The following is a 24,440-nucleotide window of genomic DNA, read 5'->3' as shown; positions in this document are numbered from 1 at the left end:
CAAGCACTTAATCAAATAATGAATCTCTTGAGTGAAGAGGTTTCAGCTCGTGGGCACTGTTACTTATGTGCTGATGACTATTATGATTCTGTCAGGAGGTGTTTGGGAAATAACTGACTTGATTCTGAGTTCCATTGCAGCTGGTATACTTTAACAGGAAGGTTGAGCTGCTCAGTTATTAATGTGACTATATGCATAATGGGATACTTCTATTTGAGTGAATGAGCCATTGAGAATTGCAAATTTAGGTAAGCTGTTTTAAGAATATTTCCAGAAAAATATAGAAGGGAACTTTGCTGGTAATTTTTGTGTTTTAGGCAAGTCATTTCTAACATTTAATTTAAGGAAATATACAGAATTTTTGCAATTTATATTTGAAGTATTTTTCCCTAGAATTAGTTCAGGAGATCTGTTAAGAAAGACAGTTGTGCAGATTTGAATTTAATTTACAAGTACATGTATTAATGATTTTGAGAAATGGTAATTACTGACTGTAAGAAGCCCAGCTTCTTACATTACTTCAGAAGTACTGAAGTAATGATGCTTATATATTATGTCCTCATTTCGTTTGCTGTTTTGCAGTCATGTGCAGGGATGATTGTGGTTTCCATAGCTATAAAGTGCTGAGTTTCCTGAGATTGTATGGCCTTCTTTGTATGCTGCTTTGGTTTTCTGTGTGCATGCTTTTGTGTAGGCTGCTTTGGTTCAACTTGAAAACCACATGCAGCATTATCCTGCAATTTTGTCATCACTTCTTCACTGGAGGATTCAGGTCAGACGCTGTAGTCTTAGTTGAGGAATCCTTGTGTTGGTGGCAGGTTGTTGAATTGAATAGTCGACAGTATCAATGCAAATGTGCCATGGAAGACAGCTCTTACTGCATTTCTTCGATATCTTCAGCTTGGATTATTTCAGTGTCTCTTGAGTTGAAAAGTAAAATTACAAATAAAAGACAGTGAAATGTAGGAAACTGAATACAGAATAGTGTGTTCTATAATTGCAATCTTGTGTATTTAACTGTCATTTAGGACTCTGGTTTAACTGACAATCTAAGTAATAAGATATAACAGCTCACTTCAGTAGATGTGTTTCTCAAGTGGATTTGGAAGAAACTGTAAAATTGATATTAATTATTGATATTAAAATAATTATTGATATTAAAATATTTATTATTATTATTGATATTATTATTATTATTATTGATATTAAAATAATTATTGATATTAAAATAAAACACTGAAAAGTCACCTGCCCAATAGCTTTACAAATTACAGATTGTATTTTGTAGTGGTATTGAGTTACTGGTCACACATCCCATCAGTAAAAATTTTTGAATCCCCCCTTTATAAGTATATGTATTATAAAATAAGTGTACCACTGTATTAATGTCATGTACATTAAAACATGTGCAAAATGAGAAATTAAAGGATGAGGTACAGCGTAAGTACTATTTAATATATATATTGTACACAATCTTGCTCTTTAAAAAAACTACTGCTTTGAGTTACGTGCTTGAATATACTTTTTTAAAAAAAACAAACTCCTGTTTTTGTACTTTATGATACAGTGATTTGAATGTCTGGCTCAAAGTTTGGTTTGAGTTGGTTTTAATGACTGTCATAGGTGGAAAATGTTCCTCACAAAGATATGTGGATCCAAATGGAAGAAGTGCATCTCTGGCTGTGCTTACTAAATTGTGGTGCTTGTTTTTAATCCCATTCACTACTTATTCTGATGTTTATATTTAATTCCACTCTTTTCCATCTTTCCAGATGTTAATCACTTGTTCTTGAAAACTAATCAGAAGACATTAAATTTTCGTATTTTTAGCAAATAGGTTCAAAATGCACTGAAACTCTTTGGGGGATTTATGAGCTGGTTAGAAATTTCTGTTTCCAGGTGTAAGTGTAAAATAGTTTGCAAGATATTTTTTTCTAGGTCAGATTGCATTGTTTTGCTCAGTGAAATCACTTAACAATGGAAACATTTCCAAACATCAGTTTCTAAAATGCCATCTCCATAGTACTAGTTTCTTTTTAAAATTCAGCTACATTCTCACTCACTGTTTAAAACGTCAACTTCACCCTTATGTGACGTCCTGTTTTTTGAACAATCTGTAAGTAGCCTACTACTGGCAGCAACCTGTCCTCACAGAGGAGGTCAACATATTTGGAAGTGTTGTCTTTTTGTAAAAGAAGAATGTGCAACTCCTCTTTAAGTTCAACTTCTTGAAGACCTTTGCCACAAGATCATCAGTAAGCAGATTTTTTTCACGGTCAAGCACCTGTTTGAGCAATGGTTATACTGACAATTTTTCCATAAAACGTGTTCTTTATTGTCATTTAGTGTTGAGAGTATGTCAACTCCAGTATGTCTTTCTGGTAGTGATTCAGAAAACAATGTTATCAAAGTATAACCTAACAAACACCGTAAGCAGAGATGTATTTGAAACGTGTGTGCTCTCATCCACCTGTATGCCAAACCTTCCACACTGACTAACTCTCCACACTGACTAACTAACTGACTAAGCTTTTTAAAAATGTTTAATTTTTTTAAAAAGTTTTGCCAACTGCAATTCCTTCATACTATTACTAGCTAATATATCAAAGCATAATAAACACTCAGGGTGAGGCTCTTTGTTAATAAGCGTGGATGTAAATACATATTTAAAATAGTTTTCTTGATAATTTCATTTTTTTGGCCATTTTTTTTCTTTGAAAAGATTATCACTGTTTATAATGTGGCAGATGAAGAGCTTATACTACAGTAGAAGTGTCTGCTCTGCCTTGTTCTTGTTTGCTCATGTTTGCATTATATGTGGTATTTTCAGTCTGTGCTTTCTTTGAAGGAGGCTTTTTATACCACACATCCATTTTGTGAGGGGTAGGTTAGTTAAAACTAGACAATATAGTCTATAAATCCACTTAACTGGGAACACGTAAACTGCAGCACACTGCAATATGCTGAAAACAGGTGAAGGAACAAGGATGATGCAGCTGTCATCTCCATGTCTCTATGTTTCTTTGGTCATCCTCGTGACCATCCTCTGGGCTCACTCTAATAGGCCTATGTTCTTCTTGTGTTGGGGCCTCTAGAGGTGAACACGCTGCTCCAGGTGGGGTCTCACGAGAGCAGAGTAGAGATGGAAGATTGCCTCTCCTGCCATGCTGGCCATGCTGCTTTTCCTGCAGCCCAGGATATGATTGGCTTTCTGGATTGCAAGTGCACATTGACAGATCATGTTGAGCCCACAGTATTCTCCTCGAGAAACTGGCTGCCCTTGGCTTGGACTGGTGTACGCTTCATTGGGTTAGAAACTGGCTGGGTAGCCGGGCCCAAAGAGTCATGGTAAATGGAGTTAAATCCAGTTGGAGGCCGGTCACTGGTGGAGTCCCCCAGAGCTCAGTGCTGGGGACAGTCCTCTTTAATATCTTTATCGATGATCTGGATGAGGGGATAGAGTGCACCCTCAGTAAGTTTGCAGACGACACCAAATTAGGTGCGTGTGTTGATCTGCTCGAGGGTAGGAAGGCTCTGCAGGAGGATCTGGATAGGCTGGACCAGTGGGCTGAGGCCAAATGTATGGAGTTCAACAAGGCCAAGTGCCGGGTCCTGCACCTGGGGCACAACAACCCCAAGTAGTGCTACAGGCTGGGAGATGAGTGGTTGGAAATCTTACTGGCAGAGAAGGACCTGGGAGTGTTGGTTGATAGTCGGCTGAACATGAGCCAGCAGTGTGCTCAGGTGGCCAAGAAGGACAACAGCATCCTGGCTTTTATAAGAAACAGTGTGGCCAGCATGGCTAGGGAGGTGATTGTTCCCTTGTACTCAGCTCTGGTGAGGCCGCACCTCGAGTGCTGTGTTCAATTTGGAGCCCCTCGCTACAGGAAGGACATTGAAGTCTCGAGCGAGCCCAGAGAAGGGCTACGAAGCTGGTGAAGGGTCTGGAGAACAAGGCTTATGAGGAGCGGCTGAGGGAGCTGGGACAGTTTAGCCTGGAGAAGAGGAGGCTCAGGGGTGACCTTATTGCACTCCACAGGTACCTCAAGGGAGGCTGTAGCGAGGTGGGGGTTGGTCTATTCTCCCGCGTGCCTGGTGACAGGATGAGGGGGAATGGGCTAAAGTTGCGCCAGGGGAGGTTTAGGTTGGATATTAGGAAGAACTTCTTTACTGAATGGGTTGTTAGTCACTGGAATAGGCTGCCAAGGAAGCAGTTGAGTCACCATCCCTGGAACTCATTAAAAGACATTTAGATGTAGAGCTTAATGATACGGTTTAGTAGAAGACTTGTTACTGTTAGGTCAGAGGTTGGACTCGGTGATCTTGAAGGTCTCTTCCAACCTAGATGATTCTGTGATTCTCATCAACCACCATTGACAAGTCCTTCTCAGAGCTGTTTTCAATCTGTTCTCCACCCACGATGTATTTGTGGTTGGGATTGCCATGACCCAGTGCAGGACACTGCCCCTGGCCTTTTTGAGTCTCATGAGGTTTGCACAGGCACACCTCTAAAGCCTGTCCAGGACAGTCCAGATATCATTCCTTCCCTCCAGTGTGCTGAGACCGAGCTGTGTGGTGTGGTCATCAGCAAACTTGCTGAATCCTACTGTCCACATAGCTGACAAAGATGTTAAACAGCACCAGTCCCAATACTGACTCCTAAGGACCACCACTTCTGGTCTCCACCTGGACTTGGAGCCGTTGACTGCAGCTACTTCTGTGACCATTCAGCCAATTCCTTACCCATCAAGTGGTCCGTCTGCCACATCCATGTCTCCAGTTTAGAGACAAGGATATAATGCAAGACAGCATCAAATGCTTTGCACAAGTCCAGATAGATGATGTCAGTTGCTCTTCCCCAATCCACCAATGCTGTAACTACATCACAGATTACTACATCAAAGATCACCGCCAGGTTTGTCCAACACGGTCTGCCCTTAGTGTATTCATGTTGGCTGTCATGAGTCACCTCTTTATTTTCCATGTGCACAGTTTCCAGGAGGATCTGCTCCATGATCTTGCCAGGCACAGGTGAGACGGACCAACCTGTAGATCTCCAGGTTTTCATTTTTTTTTGCCATTTTTAAAAAGGGGCATTATGTTTCTCCTCTTCCGGTCAGTGTGAACTTCACCAGACTGCCACGACTTCTCAAATGTGATGGATAGTAGCCTAGCCTCTTCATTTGCCAGTTCCTTCAGGACCTGTGGCTATATCTCATCAAGCACCATGGACTTGTTGTCTTGTAAGGACCTTTAGGTTCCTTAGCTGGTCTTGAACCTGATCTTCCGGAGTGCGCAGTTCTTTTCTCCCAGTCCCTGACTTTGCCTTTTGGGACATGGGCTATGTGGCTAGGGACATGGGCTATGTGGCTATATAGTGCTTGCCAGTGAAGACTGATGCAGAAATGTCACTGAGTACCTCAGCCTTCTCCATTTCCCAAGTAAACAGGTTTCCTTCTGGACAGGGCTCACAATTTCCTTACTTTCCTTTTATCACTGAGGTACCTATGGAAGACTTGTTGCCCATGATGTCCCTAGCCAAATTTAATTCTAATAGGGCTTTAGTGTTCATAATCTATCCCTAGCTTCTCAGATGGTTTCTCTATATCTCTCAGGCTACCTGTCCATGCTTCCACCCTTTGTAGGCCCTTTTCTGTTTGAGTTTGGCTGGGACCAGCTTGTTCCTCGATGGAGGCCTCCCAGTGTTTTTGCCTGACTTCCTCTTTGTTGGAATATTGCCAGTGCCTCCTGAACTTGGAGGAGGTGATCCTTGAATATTGACCAGCTCTCTCGGGCCCCTTTTACCTCCCTCCAGGGCTTTATCCAATGGTATTCTACCAAGGATGCCTGATGAGGCCAAACTCTGCTCTCTCGATGTCCAGGATAGCATGGTTTTATAAAATATGAAGTATGTTGTAAATATGGCATACTCTATAATTTATATGGTGTTGTATAGCATATAATACATTAAATATAATATGTTCTATAACCTTCTACATAAATATTTTCTGGATAGCTGTTATATTAACAAAAATATAATATACATTAAGTGTGGCAAAATTGATTGGAAAATTATAATACTTTAAATCCTATGAAAATATACAGAATAAGTGAGAGTTTATGGTATTTCAGCTAACAGTTAAAGCTTATTAATAAAAACGATGATGCAGTAAACAGGCTAACCCACTACAATTATGACTATTTTTTGTTCAAATATAAGTGATTTTTTATTGGTGTTTTGAACCATAAGAAATAACGTGGTCATTAAGCTGGGAAGAAGACATTATATTATGCTTTTGCAGATATTCCCCATGGTAGGAGTTTGTTTTCTTAAGTGATCACTTTTTTACAGGAATAAAAATATTTCATTTTAAACTAATAAACTAAGTCTTGCATTTGCTAATTAATTTTCAGAAGTTATTTTAGGAAATTGGTGTTTTTTGAATAGTTCAGATGCTGTCTGGGTTAATAATTTTTTTTCTAACTCACCTTATTTTTCATGAAGATTTATATAACAAAGCTTCTACTTAAATCTTTATTGTGACAAACAAAACAAATAAAACAGATGCTCTTCATTAATTCTTCGTTAATAGCATATTACTAGTACATGTTCCTGACTTCTGGTGATCTGGAGAAATGATGGAATAGAAATGATGGAATAATATATTATAGTGATGGAATGATGTTAGGTAATTGTTTTTAAGCAAAAGCAAGGTCTAATCTAGTAAAATCTTATAGTCCCTTGAGCTGTTAATATGAAATAATTTTATAAGCATGGGGTATTTTAGACAAAAGACTGCATTTTTATATTGCAGCGTTAGTAATTTAATACATTAAGCACTACAATTTTTAGGTATTCTATATCTTTGTTTAGACAGAAGATCTCGTATTGGAGGTAATACAAGTACTGCTCTTATCATGTTACATACCTGATATGATCAGGTAGAATACATGTTCTAAGGGTGTTTTTGACCTGTCCTCTAAACACATTTCCGAAATTGGGAACTCTGTCTCCAAATCTGAAAATTATGCTCAATAAATTCCTTTCTACAGCTCGTTTTTCTTCCACCTGTATTCACAAAAGCCAGTTCTAGAAATCTAGATGAAGCCCCAAAATCTTCTGACTTCCGTATTTATGAAGTTTTTTTATTTTTAAATGCTATAAACAGACAGAGAAAATGCAGTTCTAATAGAGGAGAATTTTGTAGTTCTTATCTTTGAACATGAAGATACAAGCGCAGAGATTCTTGTAATGTGTCTCAGACCATCACAGATGTTCTTTTCTTCTTAATTACTGTTCTTTTTCTTCCTGTCTGTGCTCAGTTGTTTGTTTTTTCGGACTTACTTTTGTACATCTGTTGGATAACAGAGTTCACTGCTGCATAGTCATCCACATTTCCATGTGCAATTCCACAAACCACAAAGTGGATGCAGAAAACTTAACTGCTAGGGATATCTAGAATTATGATATCCTTTTCTGTACAGACAGCTTTTCTGAGCCATTATTTGATGATTAGGGATGATCTTTTAAAAATCTAGTTTTGTTGTACCATGTTCTCATGTTGTACCATGTTCTCATGCAATGTGGTTTATGTTACTTCCTTAGTAGGAATGAGCTGCTATTGCAAACTCTTTCTGGAATGGGTATGATAATGCATGTTGAGTATATAGGGGTATAGTTATAATTAAAAATAAATAAATGGGAGGTCTACAAGTTAGTTGTTAGGGGTTATGTTTTCATTGTTATCACTTGCAGGAAAATATATTAAGGAAAATGCTCTTAGCAAATGCTGCATTTGTTTGCTTTTAGTTTTGCTTAAATATAATGGTGTTGATTTTGGACACAGTTATACATCTGTCGCTTGAGTGTAAATTAGCACTTTACTAAGGTATGGAAAATTTGAGATCACACAATCATTTAGGTTGGAAGAGACCTCCAAGATCACCGAGTCCAACCTCTGACCTAACACTAACAAGTCCTCTACTAAACCGTATCATTAAGCGCTACATCTAAACATCTTTTATTAAAGAGTATTAAAGAGTGTATTAAAGAGGACTGTCTCCAGCACTGAGCTCTGGGGGACTCCACCAGTGACTGGCCTCCAACTGGATTTAACTCCATTCACCACGACTTTTTGGGCCCAGCTACCCAGCCGGTTTCTTACCCAATGAAGCGTACACCAGTCCAAGCCAAGGGCAGCCAGTTTCTGGAGGAGAATGCTGTGGGAAACGTTGTCAGAAGCCTTACTGAAGTCAAGTAGACCACATCCACAGCCTTTCTCTCATCCACTAAGCATGTCACATTGTCATAGAAGATGTACTTCAAAGTACACCCAATGTTAGGGGTGTTTTCATATATAAACTTCCATTTTATCTTCAGAGAAGAAAGACAACATCCAATGTTTGGGACGTTCTGAAAATGGGTATGGTTGTTCTATGTAGTACGGGATTGTAATAAGAGAGACCATAGAACAGCTCAAGTGAAAGGAAAAACATACAGTCCTTTCATGCACTTTTTATGACAAGCAAATTAGCAAAACGTGTTCTTGAAAAGTTTTGTGTCACTGTTTTTACTTTTATATCAGGAAAATTTAAGGGCTATTTATCTATCAGGAAATAAGGCATCAGGATGCCAGTTCACATTTTAGACTGCATTTAACCCACAGTTTAACATGCTTTTCTGTGATACTGCTAATGGAAATGACTTGATTGTTTTTAAAGTGAAATAAAACAAGTGGTTAAGAATTCTTAGTTTTAAATTCAAGAGAACCTTAAATACAGTTTGTTATATGTAAGATTAGAAAATAAATGCAGCTTTAACAATAAATTAGCCTTTTGCCCCTCTCAATAGGTTTATTTCATACTTATTCACACAGTATTTAAGAGATTGTTAGTGGAAAGTGTAGTGAGATATTTATGTTTAGATATGTTTTGTCTGGAAATGTATAACGTTTTTTTCTGATCTTGTTCTTTATTTTAACAAAATTCAAAGTAAAAAATACGCAACTACAGATTTAAAACTTTCTTTCTTACCATAAAGTTTTAAAATGTGAAATTCTATTTTAATTCAAAGATATTTTTCTTCTAAATCACTTTAATGATTTAATGGTGTAGGAGTTAGTGGTTCATTTCTGGACACCGTGACTTCAATTTTCAAAGGAATTTAAGCAATTTAGGGGAGTATTTGATGGGATACTTTAGAAGTGGAATCAGTGTGAATTGTTTTATCATGTGTTCCCCTTGAGATTTATGAAAACTCCTTTTGTCATCGTTTCTTATGAGTACATTAAAAAAACACAGCTGTCCTTCATACAGTTTAATTAATACATCTCAGTGTACCCCACACTTTATTAGAAATCTAGATTTTTTTTAAAAAGACTTTGACTTGGTGGTGTTTAGATTTGTAATGAATCAACTTCGATTTAAGAAAAATGTTTTCTAGTACATGCCATTTATACAGAAAGCAAAAGTAATCAAGGAAGAGAAGACAGTGCAAATCTAAGTAGAAAATGATTATATTTCATCATAGAATCATAGAATGTTGTGGGTTGGAAGGGACCTTAAAGCCCATCCAGTTCCAACCCCCCTGCCATGGGCAGGGACACCTCCCACCAGCCCAGGCTGCTCAAACCACTATGCAACCTGGCCTTGAACACTTCAAGGGACGGGGCATCCGCAGCTTCTCTGGGCAACCTGGTCCAGTACCTCACCACCAAGAATTTCTTCATTAAATCTGATCTAAACCTACCCTCTTTTAGTTTAAAGCCATTCCCCTTGTCCTCTCACTATATTCCTGGGCAAAACGTCACTCTTTTTTTTTATAAGCCCCCTTTAGGCATTGAGCGGCTGCTATGAGATCTCCCCAGAGCCATATCACTTTGAGTTCTTTCAGATTTTTTTCGTATGTGAGGTGCTCTAGCCCCCTGATCATCTCTAGCTCTCTTGTGGACTCATTCGAACAGGTCCACATCCTTCTTGTGCTGGGGGCCACAGACCTGGATGCAGCACTCCAGGTGGGGCCCCTCAGTGCAAAGGGGAATAATCTACTTCCTCAGCTTGCTGGCTGCTCCTGTTTTGATGTAGCCCAGGATGCAGTTTGCCTTCTGGTTTGCAAGTTTGTGCTGCTAGCTCATATTTGAAAACTATTAATGCTAACAAGCAATGACTACAACAGTTTGTTATCTATGGCATTTCTATTCTGATAATGCATCTGAAACTTAAGTCTCATGAAGCTTAAATATTCATTAATCTCTTTCAGATTTTTAAATGGTTAATATAAAGCATTTTACTCCTGAATATTGCTTTATCTCCTGAACATAGCCTTAATGTAAAAATTTTAATGTAGAAAACTTTTTTTTTTTAAATAAGTTTATTTAAAAGCTCCCAGTACCTTTTTGAATCCCGTTTCAATTTGCTTTTACAAAACCCAACAGATTTTTTTTCTATAAAAGATTGTAATTTTTTCATAAGTGAAACGTAATGTTCTTAAGACATTTAATACTACTGATACTATTTTCACTACTCGTGTTTTACCTTTTACTTGTATCTTTTACAAGATTTTGTTGTTGCTTTTTTGTGAAATACAGAAGTATTTTTTTATTTAAGATCATCTTGAAGTCAGCTCGGAATTTTATTGTTATGTTCATTAACGTTACTTAACCCCTTATAATTACATTGTATCTCTCTTCTACAGATGGACTACCTCAGGTCTACTATTTTGGCCCATGTGGCAAATATAATGCTATGGTGCTAGAACTACTTGGACCTAGTCTGGAAGACTTATTTGACTTGTGTGATAGGAAGTTTTCTCTTAAAACCGTTCTTATGATAGCCATACAGTTGGTAAGTAGAACAGATTTAAATTCAAATGTTCATTAGAGTAACTTAGTCTTCAATGATTTAAATACTCATTTCACTTCAAAGACTTTTGCTTAGCATGTTTTAAATTGGTATTTATGGCTGTGATACAATTTTAGCAGGATGATTGACTTTATATCATTTTCACTTGCCTTGTTCTAATTTTTCAAAAATCACTGCATGAATGTACTATCATTATCTTCTGAGTCTCTTACATAACGACAATCTGAAATCGTGGATTTTAGTTTGACATACACAATGAAAAACAACATCTTCTTGAAATACAAATAATTGTAATTATGAAAGGAGATGGAAGCTAGGATTCCTAAACAGCATAAATATTTAACCTGTGCTTTCTCAGGAACAAAGAGAAGAAAAAAATCCTCCAGAAATACTAAAATATAACAAAGTTATTCAGTGAAAAATTTGTCAGATTTTTTTGAAGCATTTTGTGATTTGGTTTCCAGTAGGACAAGCGTGTTTGATGGAAGGAAGACACAAGGCATTGCATGTTTGCCTTGATATAATGTGCTTTAAGTAAATCCTTATGAAATGTTAAAGGTATTGAGTCTCCAACTCTATAAATAGATATTGATATTGGGACTATATGTATTTTGGTGGAATTCCAGCACTTCTCTTCTACTGGCATAAAGGTTTTATTCCTTTAATATATAGTAGATCTATGTGGAACTTGTTTTCTCACTGTTTTAGTGACATAATTTCTGGTTAATGGAAACTATTCATTAAAACTATGCCTAGTAATACGCACAAAATATATGTAGCGTCAGCTATTCTTAAAGAGCAACCCCTATTATATAATGATTCGTGTCTAATGTCTGGTTTCCTATACATGATTTGGTGTATCTACTAAGGGCATGTGTACAGTTTTCATTGGCAGGGTGGTACTGTATTAAGACCAATAGCTGTTTGGTAAGAGGGGTGACTTCTTCTAAATATAAACCAAATGTAAGATGTTTAGCTTCTACCACAAGTTCATGTGGCAACCTGAAGCTTAAACTAAACTTTGTCATTTTTTCGTTTTATTAAAGATTTCTCGTATGGAGTATGTCCATTCAAAGAACTTGATATACAGAGATGTTAAGCCTGAAAACTTCTTAATAGGACAACCTGGAAACAAAACCCAGCAAATTATTCATATTATAGACTTTGGTTTGGCAAAGGAGTATATAGATCCAGAAACGAAGCAGCACATACCATATCAAGAACACAAGAGCCTTACAGGAACAGCTAGATACATGAGTATAAATACACATCTAGGAAAAGGTACGTGTGCTTTTAAATGCAGAAACAAGAATTAGCAGCTGTCATTTGTATGAAATCATCTTTTCAAGTTGTAATTTTTCTCTACAGTGTGAAGTTTGAAGTACTGTTCAAAAGTAGTTTGGACTTGCTAAAATGCTATTTATGGAAATAAGGTTATCTGGATCTCTGTTGATCATGATTGTGTCTCAGCAAGCATTTATGTTATATATTTTAGTTATCCAAAAGAAGAGGTGTATCTTTATATTGTAACATCTTCACATCAGAAGTATGCTATGGGAAAAATAAAGGTAGATACTGTTGAGAAAGATATCCAGGTTAATAGATTGCAGTGATATGGGTTTTCTATGCTGCCTTGCCAGGTTTTTTGATCCCTTTGAAATGGAATAATAGTGGAATATTAGTATAGGAATATTAGCCTAATGCAATAATAGTAGTTTCCATTTTCATGCAGACTTGCTGATTTTTTTTAATGGCTATACTGCTAATGAGGCTTTGTCAGAGTAGCCAAATATTATGCTTGTGTTGCAAACGTGATGGATTAAGGAAATGACAGAATATATATAGAGAGAAATAATTTTCATTGAAGGAATAAATTTACCTGGAAAAAGGTGCATGAGCATACGAGGCAGTTTTTGCTTTGTCCCATGGCAGGGACACCTCCCACCAGACCAGTTGTGTAGAATATTTCTAGTGACAATAAGGCTGACATCTTTGAATTTGTGTAAATTAGTAGCATATAATTGTATGGTAAATAGGTTGCTGTTTGAATCGGTCAGAAACATTGTTGCACAGTACTTACAGTTCATGTTAATAGGACAAATGTGATACTGTTCATGTATTTCTTAGAGTGATAGAGGGGTTTAATCAATAAAATCCAACAAGTTCAGTTAGTGGTGAGCAGACATACCTGAGGAAATGATGGTGAATGTTTTGTAGTGGTTTGATTTTTTACTTTTTTTTTTAATACCGTTGCAATAGATTTCCTTAATAACAGTTACAGGCACATATATTCAGCCTTTATATCTTTCTTCAAAATAGGAAGAAATGAGTTACCTTGTCTATAGGCAAATTTTTAATTTAATCAGTACGGAACTGTTCCACCTGTTTATGGTTTTCTCTTGATTTCTGCCTCAGTCTCAACATAAATTAGAAAGATCTTTCTCAGCTACATATACAGGGAGAAAGAAGCAGGTATATGTATAGCTATGGTGTATGTTCATGTGTAAGACTGACAGTGCATGTAAGGTCTCCAGGCTATTGGAAGGGTTTATTAGTATTATTCATGGAAAGTTTTGGGTTGGAAGGGACCTTAAAGCCCATCCAGTTCCAACCCCCCTGCCATGGGCAGGGACACCTCCCACCAGACCAGGTTGCTCAAACCCCTAAGCAACCTGGCCTTGAACACTTTGAGGAATGGGGCATCCACAACTTCTCTGGGCAACCTGGTCCAGTGCCTCACCACCCTCATGGTGAAGAGTTTGTTCCTAATATCTAATCTAGATCTATGCACTTCTAATTTAAAGTGATTTTCACCTGTCACTGCACTCCCTCATAGAATCTTTCTTATAAGCCCCTTGTAAGTAGTGGAAGGCTTCTAGTAGCATTAGACAATGGCTGAATGGCCACCCCACTCATATATGGTAAGAGTTCTGTTTGGGTACTTTTCATCTACATTGAAATAACTTATAACACACTTACATACTACATGTTTTAGAGAAACAGAAGAAGCACTGTTTAATGTATAGCTGTCTTGTATTTTAATCCTGATGTTGGCGGTAGCCTTTTTGTAGATTTTAAAATCTCACTGGCAGTCCCATGGTCTGAGAACATCTTTGCAGGGTGGCTAACTTCTTTAAATACATGTTCTAGGGGGAAATTTTAAGAATAGGCTAAATAATAATTGCTTCCCTTTTTAAAGGTGCACTTCTGACCATCTTTTCATTTTCTGTGTGGTTGCTTCTGTAGTCAGAATGGGATTAATTAAAGTAAAACACATTTGAGAATTTCTGGTAGGCATTTGAAGCACTGGTGTAATTCTTGGTATTTATACATCAGGAATGCATGAGTTTAAAGAATATTGTTTATCAAATATATTTAATTTATAGCATATAGCCTTGTCTTGTGAGAAGCAATTGAGACTTTTGGCTCTGAGTATCACGGAGTGTATCTTGCTTGGCTGAGCTTATAGCAAGTGGGTTTATGTTTAAAGGAAAAATGAAATAACTAGTCTGCCTTTCTGTTCTAAGACTGAAGTTTTCGTATTTAAGTTAATGAACATACATACCGGTTTTAACTGTCACTTTGTAGTTGAACAGATGAAATGAAACAGATGAGAACTTTTGCTGGCAAGTTGAGGGATTTTTTTGTCATCAGTCTCACAAATTTCATTTTCTGATAATACAAACTTCAGCAACTTCTTCACAAGACTGACATGAACAAAATGTGCACTTTTGTATATTAAGTGTCTGAAAAAGCAATCCACAGATTTAAAAACACAAATTACTGTTTTTGATGTGCATGGCTTTAGAGATCTTGTTCACATTTGCCATAGCATCATGGCCACTGTGGTTCCTTTAGTCGTTATGGAAGTGTCTGCCAACCCTTGACAAGTAAAGAAAGAATCCAGCAGCGATTCCAGTAGAAGAATTCCAGTAGGAATTCAAGTAGGATTCCAGTGATAGAATGGTTGGTGTTGGAAGGAAGCTCTGGAAGTCATTTGGTCCAATTGCTTGTTCAGTCAGGGCCACCTAGAGCTGAGGTTCATGTCCAAACAGCTTTTCAGTATCTCCAGTGGTGAAGGCTCTACAATGTCTCAAGGCAACCTGGTAATGCTTGATTTGTTATTTATTAGAGGTAGTTGTCATTAGTTTATACTCATATTTTATCTTGTTATGGCATGCCAGTCGTGTAAAAATAATCTTTTCATTTTTTTCTTACTTAAATTATTTCCACAAAGGTATTGAAATAATTTCTGAAAACTGGCTTAGTAGAACACTTTTTGGCCTTTTTCCCACTTACGAAATGGAGTACAATATGCCAGCTTTAATTCAGCAAATAATTTAGTGTTTGAAAAGAAACCTATTCTAATGATACAGCAGTATTTACTGAAGTGCTAGATAGTTTTACTGAAGTGCTAGAACAGATAGTTTCTATTTTCACAATAATGATAAATTTGTTGATATTCCAGGTCTTGTCAGTGTTGATGTCAGTGAGTTTTGAACTGCTTGATCAGAAGCAGTCTCTTAATTAAAACAGGTAGAATAGCATATTCCTAATATATCCATATAATGAAAGCCCACCCACTCATGCATTGAAAAAAGCATGGTACATGAAACTGCCCTCAAGTCTGCATGTGTTCACATAGTAATTGCATGTGTAAGAAGTAACTGAACTATTGTAAGCTTATCATGTGCTAGATTTACTATTCTTCACCAGGTAAAGACTTCAAAAATGTCAATGTTTTTAAACCATATTAGAGCTAAAGAGCTTTAAAATTAGTTGCAATATTTTTTCTTAAAAAAATCAGTTATCTTTTTTCTCAAAATGTGCATTTGGTCAAATGTTCCTAGTGGCTTTGTACCACACTGGAAGTTTGTATCTGGAATAGAAGATATTTTGTCTACGTGAAAAATAATGTGGATTTATTCAGATAACTATTCGAGGGAAATAAAGATATTCTGTAGCCCTTTTCAGCATTTGGTTGGCACACTTGCTTCTGTAATTTAACTTTTCTTGGGGATGAAATTATTTCATGCTTCTTCCCTTCCTTTCATTTTCAGGAAGGGAGAGTGGGATTCCAGAGAATGTAGATTCTGTATGGGAGCTAAAAATCTCCATCTGTAAGAGTCCTGTGATCTTTTTGTATTTGCTGGAAATCTATATTGGTAATTGGGGGATTTCCATAAATTCAGAAAAATAGTGTACTAGGTTTCTGTTTTAATTTATTGGTTAAAGGAAGTGTGGTCAAATGAAGTGGTAATTGCTATAAAATGGGTACATCTAATGGTGTCTTGGGAATGACGGATATCCTTGCTTATATTGGTCTTTTCCTGGTAGTGCTTGATTATTGAAGAGGCAGAGGTTAGTTATTTTACCACAAACAGCTGAGACTCCTGGGAACGAAACAGCTTTGCCCTGTAATGCTAATTGAAAGGCCAAATGAAGAAATTAACAGTAATTTAACAGTAATTATCTTAGGGGAAAAAAAAAAAAAAGGCATGCATCAACAACAGCAACAAAACAAAGAACACCCCTCCTTCAAGCCCCCCTGCCCTTCATTGGTAGGTCTACTCTGTTGTCAGAGCTGTCATATGTTCTAAATTTAAAATACATTTTCTTGGGACCAGCCTTTTCTGTAATCTAAATCAGCAAAAATATTTGTAGATTGGATCAATGCTAGTGCATTTCATAACGTAGTTTTGTTCACAATAAATGTCTGTACTAGCTTGCATTCTAGAGCTTTTTCATAAACTTGAAGAAAAAAATACCTTCTGCAGTTAAGGGGCCAAAGCCTTTCAGGGCCTAGAAACTCTCACTTGTTGCTGAGTCAGTGGGGCAGAATGAAATCTTTTTCCAGACCTAGTACCCACACCTAAAAGATTGACTAGTCCTCATCACTGTATCATTGCTGAACCTCAGGGGCAGGGTTGTAGAGAGGCAGGCCTAAGAGCTAGTGAGGCTCAAGAATTGATCTTGGATAGATACAGCAAGTGAAATTGCCGTAACCTTTATGGGGTTAATACAAACCATTATGTCTGGCAAGCAGAGTCAGGGTTAGTGAAGTGTTCTGCTATGAAAGAGAAGGGGAATGAACAATGTGGCTTTTGAACAGCAAGTGAGGTTGAAGGTTTTGTTGGTTGTTTGCTTTTATGCCAGGATTTTTACTCCTAATTTTTCATAATGAAAATGCACTTTGATTTTCAAGACATTAATTGCTTTTTTAGCCAATTTAGTAGAATAGCTTCAAAGCTGTGTTCTGAGCAGGTATCAGAGCTCTGTTGTCACAGTAAATCAGCATGTTTGAAGTGAATGATAATAGTTATTAAATGATATTGCTCTAAATAAGTATGTCTGAAATACAAATAATACTAAAATTTGTGGTTCTTTGATCTCAGTTTATTTTTGGGTAAGGGTAATAAGTAATATGAGATGAATAACTTTATCAGTGTAAAGAAAACCTGGAAATTTACAATTATATGAAACGGTGCTTCTAATACAAAACAATTTGAGATTCTAATTTTCCAAGATTCAGACTTAACATATGCTAGATTTTTTTTTTTTATCATATAAGGGCATAACTGAAAACAGTTTGCTTAAAGCCCACATTATTCTTAATCCAACAACATGGCATACAATGTGTTTATTATGAAATAGGCAGAATTTCATTTTTAAACATAATGATGTTGTTCATGAAGGGATGCTGTTCTTTCCCTCAAATTATGCTATTGTGTGGAATTGTATCATTTTGAACAAGATTAAAATCTCTGAGTGACGAATTTCAAATCTACAGGATTTGACTCTACCTACAGGGCATGTAGGTATGTCACTTGCCATCTGCTTAGTGATTATACTAAAGAGCCTGAGTATTGCACAGTCTCATGCAGTCATTCCTGGCAGCTAAACCCATGTTTTCTGATCCAAACAGATAGTAAGTTTCTCCTGTTTTAGCATTCCTATAGCAAGCAGTAAAACTTTCTTTGGAGGGGGAGTATGATGTTTATAATGGATGCATACTAAGACTGAAATGTCTTGTTTGCCCTGTTATGGTTACTTTACCATGTAGGCTAAGAAGAGGTAATTTCTGGAGATAGCCTGAGGAATGAGGTTCAAGTTTTTATTGAAATCAACATATTTGAGTCAAGATTTATGTATAGCTTGTAAACTAAATAATGGGTATTAGTTTCTGACTAATTTCGCTGGCTTCAGGTGACCTCACCTCGAGGGAGAGAGACTGTGCCCTAAAATCTTGTGTTTTTTTTTTATCTTATTACATCATATTACAACATCATCATATCAGAACAAATTCTCTGAATCTCGTTAATTTGTGATGCACTAGGATCAGCAAATACCAGCAACTCTTCCTCCAGCTGATGCTTGAAATCCTTGTCTTCCTGCTTGTCCACTGCTTGTTTTTTACAGCTTGCAAAAGCCCTTTCTCTAACAGTAGCAATAAAAACCTTGGCCTTCTTGTTGGCAGACTTGTCTTGAAAAATTTCATCCAAGAGAAAGGATATTTGACTACTATTTTAAGTTGAAGTTATGAGCAAAGAACTCAAATGAATTCTAAATAATAATCCCTCTCCCATATAAAACATAAAACAAACAATGATGAAAGAATCAAACAAAGTCACCACCAAAATCTTTCCCACAGTAGAATCTTGCGAGCATTATGAACTCAAATGGCACATCCTTTAAATAATTACTATGGAACTGTTCTACAGAAGTATCTCAAACTGCCCAGAGCTCATACAAAAAACATCTTAATAAGAAATCATTACAGGTTAAGAATTGAAAGTTGCTCCTTTTTTAGAAATAGCTCCCAGTGAAGTAGCAATTGCTCCTATTGTGTACGTGTTTTTTTTTTTTTTTTTTTTTTTTTTTTTTTTTCAAAGAGCTTTATTTTTTATTAGTGGAACCTGTAGAAGTTAATGCAAAAGGGAGGAATTACTGTCCATCAGTAAAGACCAAATAGAACCTTCAGATTTATTTTTGAGAGCCATACCTTAGTATTAGTCATAGATGGGCCTTGAGTTGCACACTTGTAACATTTTTTTATGCTTTGCCACCATTTTCTTGCAGCCACTGAACTGATATACATAACACATGCACTGCTTTGCAAAAGCATTTGTTCTGAGCAGTGCTCACGAGGTACCTGTTATCCCTATGTCGACCCCATAAAGAGCATAAAAAGCAGTGGACAAGGAGAGTGGCAGAACGGATGCAAACAAGATGAGTGTTTGCATGGGATTTGGAAAGATGGAGAAGTGTGAAGGAGAAGTGATTGTAGAAGCACCTCCATATGGCTGGCAGATGTGTGATGAAGCAAAGGGCTAGGTGTAGTCCAAGCTTGGGATTATAATAATTTTTGGTGTTTTTTTATTTACTTGCTAGCATGCTTTATTTGGTGTTCAAGTGAGAATACGGGCATAGAAAACAGTAATAAATAAACTGTTCTTTTTCTATTAAGAACTGTTGTTCAGATGCAGGGTTTTGCAGTGATATTTTGTGTTGATCTGGTCAAAGCCAGGTTTGATTTTTTAACATTCCCATGTTCAAAATGTAACGTGTCATGTACTTTTCTGTTCAATTTCTCTTGCTGTCAAGGCAAAGTGGTTTTGTGACAATGCTGAGTAGAAGCTATACTAATATTTTGGTTTTCTGCCTTCTGTAAGGGAGGAAGTCAAAGTTAGAGGGGAAATAGTGCCTGTTACTATAAAATATAATACACTGTGTAACAGCTCTTTCAGCAGCAGAACAGAATGAAGTCATGTGAAAATGTAAAATTCCTTTTCTACTAGTCCTTTAAAGATTTTTACTAATTCTATTACATTGAATTTTCCTTAGTAGATTTCATTTTACTTTAAAATGATATGGAATGCATTTTGAAAACTTTGAATAGAGTGCATTTTGTTTGTTACTCTCTTGTTTTTCAAACATTCTATAAATTTTTTGAAGGAATACCATTGTGCATTGCAGATGTTACTGCAGATGCAATGTTAGGGTTCATGCCAGACATTTCCTTCCATTGCTTAAGTTTTAAGTCAGTGAGACCTGAGAGTAGACTATGTGTATATGTCTCTTTATGCTGCTTTCTGATCAAATAATAAGACTTGTGAGCCTTCTTCAGAAGACCTTTGGCTTACTCCATAAAGTGGGACTGAGAAATCAACCATCTTCCATGATTTTATAGATGAAAAATAAGTTAAGTTAAACCTTTTTTTTTTTTTTAACTTGTTTCAAGTCCATAACTAATATATGAAAAAGTGTGGGACAAAACTGCAATTACATATGTAAAGGATCAAAAAATATTTTAAAATAAGATAAATTTATTATAGCATGATAATTTGTTTAATGTGCTACTGAGTTTTATATAGTTGCAGTCTGCATCTTCACGTTCTGATTTACCTCTGTTCTTAATTTAGGCTATAGTACTTAAGAAGCCTTAAATGTTTGTTTTGATTTCAAGTACTTTACACCTCTCAATTACTTTTTACACAATTTTGAACCTAAGCTTTAAAATACTATGTTAAATTAAGCAGATTGACTTCAAATAATATTTGAATTTTCTTTCAGAGCAAAGTAGAAGAGATGATTTGGAAGCTTTAGGTCATATGTTTATGTATTTTCTCAGAGGAAGCCTTCCATGGCAAGGTTTAAAGGTAGTAGTTTTTTATATCTTCACTTCCTTCCTGTTTTTAGATCATCAGCTTTTCTCAGTATGATCTTTTACTTTCTGAAAGCTTGTCTGAAAGCTGTATGACTTCATAAGTTTCTTTTGCTCTTTTATCATAGGCTGAAACATTAAAAGAACGTTACCAGAAAATTGGAGAAACAAAACAAACAACATCTATAGAAGTACTGTGTGAAAACTTCCCAGGTAATGTCTGCTGCTAATGTAAATTTTGAGTATTGATGTGTTGATTTAGAAAATGAACCTATTGTGTTCATTAAAAACAAAAAACATTGTTTTTTAATACCTCTTTTTAAAAGTAAATTAAACAAAACTTCCAAGTATCTATCACCACAGTGTGTGTGTATATATATATACATATATATAATATCCTTTGGAACAAGCAGTGAACTAATGCTGGTGTTGTTCAAAGATAAGTAATTCTTAAGGAAACATTAAAAAAAAAATAATTATTCTTAAAGCGATTAGTCTACACTTTTGCCTTCAAACACAAAATTTTGGTATTTGTTTCATAATCATTTTTAAAAGGATCTGCTTTTCAGCTGGTACATGATTATTAGAAGCAGCTTGAAATAATATTAAAAAAAATAAAAAAAACTTATAACTTGCAGGTGATTTCCTGTGACACTTGCAGGTGATTTCCTGTGACACAGTTCTTAAGTGTCTGCAAAGAAGATACCTCCCAATAAGGTACTTGGAAGACCAGATGGAAGCAAATACTTTCTAAAAAGTTGGACTAATAAACAAGATAGGCATGGTGTTGTTGCTAAAATAGAAATAAACACCTTCAAAGATAATCAGCATATTGATAGACAAAAGGATTTGATGAGACTAGGTCATGACAAACAGATTTGATTGTGTTTTATGACAAGACAGCAGGTCTTGAAGACAAGAGGCAGATGTTAAATGCCATGAAACCTTAGTACTTTTGCTTTTGACACTGCTTTTAAATATCCTTATAAGTAATCTTAAAAGCATAGTCGAGAGGAATCTACTATGGGACAAAGAGTATAAAACTGTTTGAGGTACCCAAGAACTTGCCATTGTTATCAAATTGGAAAAATGAAACAGGATGCCACAGAGATCTATGATGGTGCTGCTCAGTATTTTTGTTAATGCCTTGTATCATTGAAAATTCTTATTAAGCTTTCAAATGATAAATTTGAAATTCATGGGCTTGATAGTGGGGTTGGAAAGAAAGGATTTTGATAAATTATAAATACAGTCTAAAAATACAAGGTACAGTTCAATAAGTCACAATAGTATATAAATAAAGGATCAAGTCCAGATTAAAAATTACTGGACATGGAAAGGTTCTTTAGGTAACGTGACTCAAAGATGAGTCACAAAGCAAATGAGTGAATACTGTCATGCTCTTACATTTAAAAAAAAAAAAACAAAAACAAAAACCTGTACTAAACCAAGTTATATAAACCACTTATCAACTAAAAGATGCATGAATTGCTATTTCTCCTGTACTTGAGTCTTTAAAACTGCAGCTGAAGCAGCATGTTCATTTCTGGGAACTGTACTTCAAGAAATTTATTTTAAGGGTGCAAAAGCAGGGATACTTTTTTGCTATACCTCTTTCCAAAGACTGAAGTGATAGAATTGTTTTGGCCAAAATAAGACTGTGAGGGAATTAAGTTCCCCTGTACCTTTTGCCTTGGTACAGCCATGAAAGGAATAAGCTTACTACATTCACAGTAAAAAAAGACAAAGTAGAGGATGTAATCCACTGTAAAACTGTTTAGAGTTGAACTCATCTGTTTCATATGCAATGAAGAGCAGGAGGGGATTGTTAAGGAGATTGTGGAGTTTCTTTCACTGGAGTTGTGTGAAAACCAATTATGCAGATGTGGCTGGAACTGATTTACTCTGGGCTAAGCTTGTTGTACTGTGTGGCATCTTTAATTTCTTTCCAACTCTCTTGTAAAAATTAATCCATTTCCATTTTTTCCAGATGCTTTTCTTTTTCAAATTTTCAGTGTATTCAATAAAAAAAATAGATTGATTTTAATTACAGAACTGAATTAGAGAAAATGTCTGAACATAAATCAGTTCACCAAGCATAAACAAATACATTAAATCTAATGTAGAAGGTATATGGTACAATTCTTGCAAATAATAATGAATAAGAGTAACTCCATATCTGACAGCAACATCACTAAACTGCATTCCAAATTATTTTTTCCAAGCTAGTCTCAAACCCTCTTTCTACCCCTCTGCCTCTGGAAGAGTTTAACTTGGTGTAGCTCAGTCTCCTGTACGCTTCTCTTCAATCCTCTGTTAGAGGGCAGGTACCTTGTTTCTACTACAAAATGTCTGGTCCTTCACACTTAATGGAAATCTGATGTGTAGGTGAGGGAAGGCATGCGGTGATATTGTTGTTCTGTTTCTCACATACTTATTGTGAGGATCAGCGGGCGCTGGTGGAAACTACATTGACCCCTATTCATCCTCTGACTCTCTGATCATGTAGTTGTGTGAGCTTTCTCTTCTGCCTTGGAGTCATTTGAATAGTCTTTTTGGCTAGTGTGAGGAGTCATTGCTTTTCTCAGAATGAGTTATCAGTATGTGGTGTCCCACTCTTTCATGGACTTCAAAGGATTCAAAGCAATTTGGATTTCAAGATCTCTGCCTGTCCGGAATTTATGCGTCAGGACTCAGATCAGGTGTTTCACCTTATCAATATCACAGCCTATACTATGTGACAGGACAGTGGAGCTTCTCATTTCAGAAAGTAGTTGTAGATCCTCTCAGAAGGGAAGTTTGCATTCAGTAACACATGTTCCTAGAGACACAGTCCACCCTGTCCTATATATACCCCTTCTTTACCTTTCCTTAGGCTTGTCTGTATGCAAAACATTGAAGAAAAGTTGAAAAGTGGAGGCATTTCCCTCCCCACATTTTTCTTACATTATTATGCATGAAAAGATATTATTATGCGTGAAAGGATTGAAAGGTTAAGTGAAAGATGAGTTGTCTTACATGACCTGTCTTACAGGTAATGCAAAAGTAAAACTGTAGGGGGAATCATTTTGTAGGATGTACTTGGAATGTGGCAGTATATCTTCAAGAATATAATTATTATGAAGCAATGCTTCTTTCTGGTAATGCACACATGCATGGTGAGCCATTATTCATGTTTTGTGTTAAGACAGAAGTTATTTTAAAATACTGTAATAAATACTATTTTTGAATGCCACTAAAACGTGTCAATTAGTTGTGTTTTTTTTTTTTTTACATAGAGGAAATGGCTATATATCTGCGTTATGTAAGAAGGCTAGATTTCTTTGAAAAGCCAGACTATGACTATTTAAGAAAGCTCTTCACTGACTTACTTGATCGAAAAGGCTATGTGTTTGATTATGAATATGACTGGACTGGCAAACAGTTGGTGAGTATGAATAAGCTATTAATAAGATACTGTTTTATTATTTGATCAGTTTTGAGCCACTGTTAGTCTTGAGTTTTAGAACATGAGTACATCTTATGGCAGCTAATTAGAATTGTGAACACCTATGACAAACACACTTTCTATTGTGTTTTGAAACATTGTGTTTTAGTTTGACGTACTTCATATTGAGTCTCTTTCCAAGTATACTTTTAATATCCAATAAAACCTCTGTAAATTATAGGAATTTAGACTGCTTTCTGAGTTGAAGAAAGCTTAAAACTTTGCAAGTGATTGTTGTCATTGTGTAGATTTTCATCCTCTATGGACTTCCTTACTCCAAGCATTTTTAGAACATAAAGCAGTCACTTCTCTGCACCTGACATATATTCCTGATATTTAGCTTTTCATTATGAAGAAACTGTCTTTTTTTTTTTTATTCTATTGAAATGAGATGTAGGATTTCAGTTTCCATCACAGTAAATATAAAAG

At 36.1% G+C, this 24,440-nt stretch overlaps 1 protein-coding gene across 9 annotated transcripts in view; it reads left to right on the top strand.

Moving 5' to 3' along the window:
• CSNK1G3 (casein kinase 1 gamma 3) overlaps window positions 1–24,440 on the top strand; it is a 70,925-nt gene that overhangs the window by 30,576 nt on the left and 15,909 nt on the right. For all 9 annotated transcript variants that reach the window (XM_035310222.1, XM_035310225.1, XM_035310220.1 and 6 more), the window contains 5 exons: window positions 10,694–10,842; window positions 11,907–12,141; window positions 20,434–20,519; window positions 20,653–20,737; window positions 23,803–23,951. In XM_035310222.1, coding sequence (XP_035166113.1) covers window positions 10,694–10,842; window positions 11,907–12,141; window positions 20,434–20,519; window positions 20,653–20,737; window positions 23,803–23,951 — 704 coding nt within the window. The remainder of the gene's footprint in view (window positions 1–10,693; window positions 10,843–11,906; window positions 12,142–20,433; window positions 20,520–20,652; window positions 20,738–23,802; window positions 23,952–24,440) is intronic.

Source organism: Oxyura jamaicensis, chromosome Z (genome assembly GCF_011077185.1).
Source record: "Oxyura jamaicensis isolate SHBP4307 breed ruddy duck chromosome Z, BPBGC_Ojam_1.0, whole genome shotgun sequence".
NCBI lineage: Eukaryota > Metazoa > Chordata > Aves > Anseriformes > Anatidae > Oxyura > Oxyura jamaicensis.
Note: the sequence above shows the minus strand (reverse complement) of the source record. Positions and strands in the feature narration are given on the sequence as shown.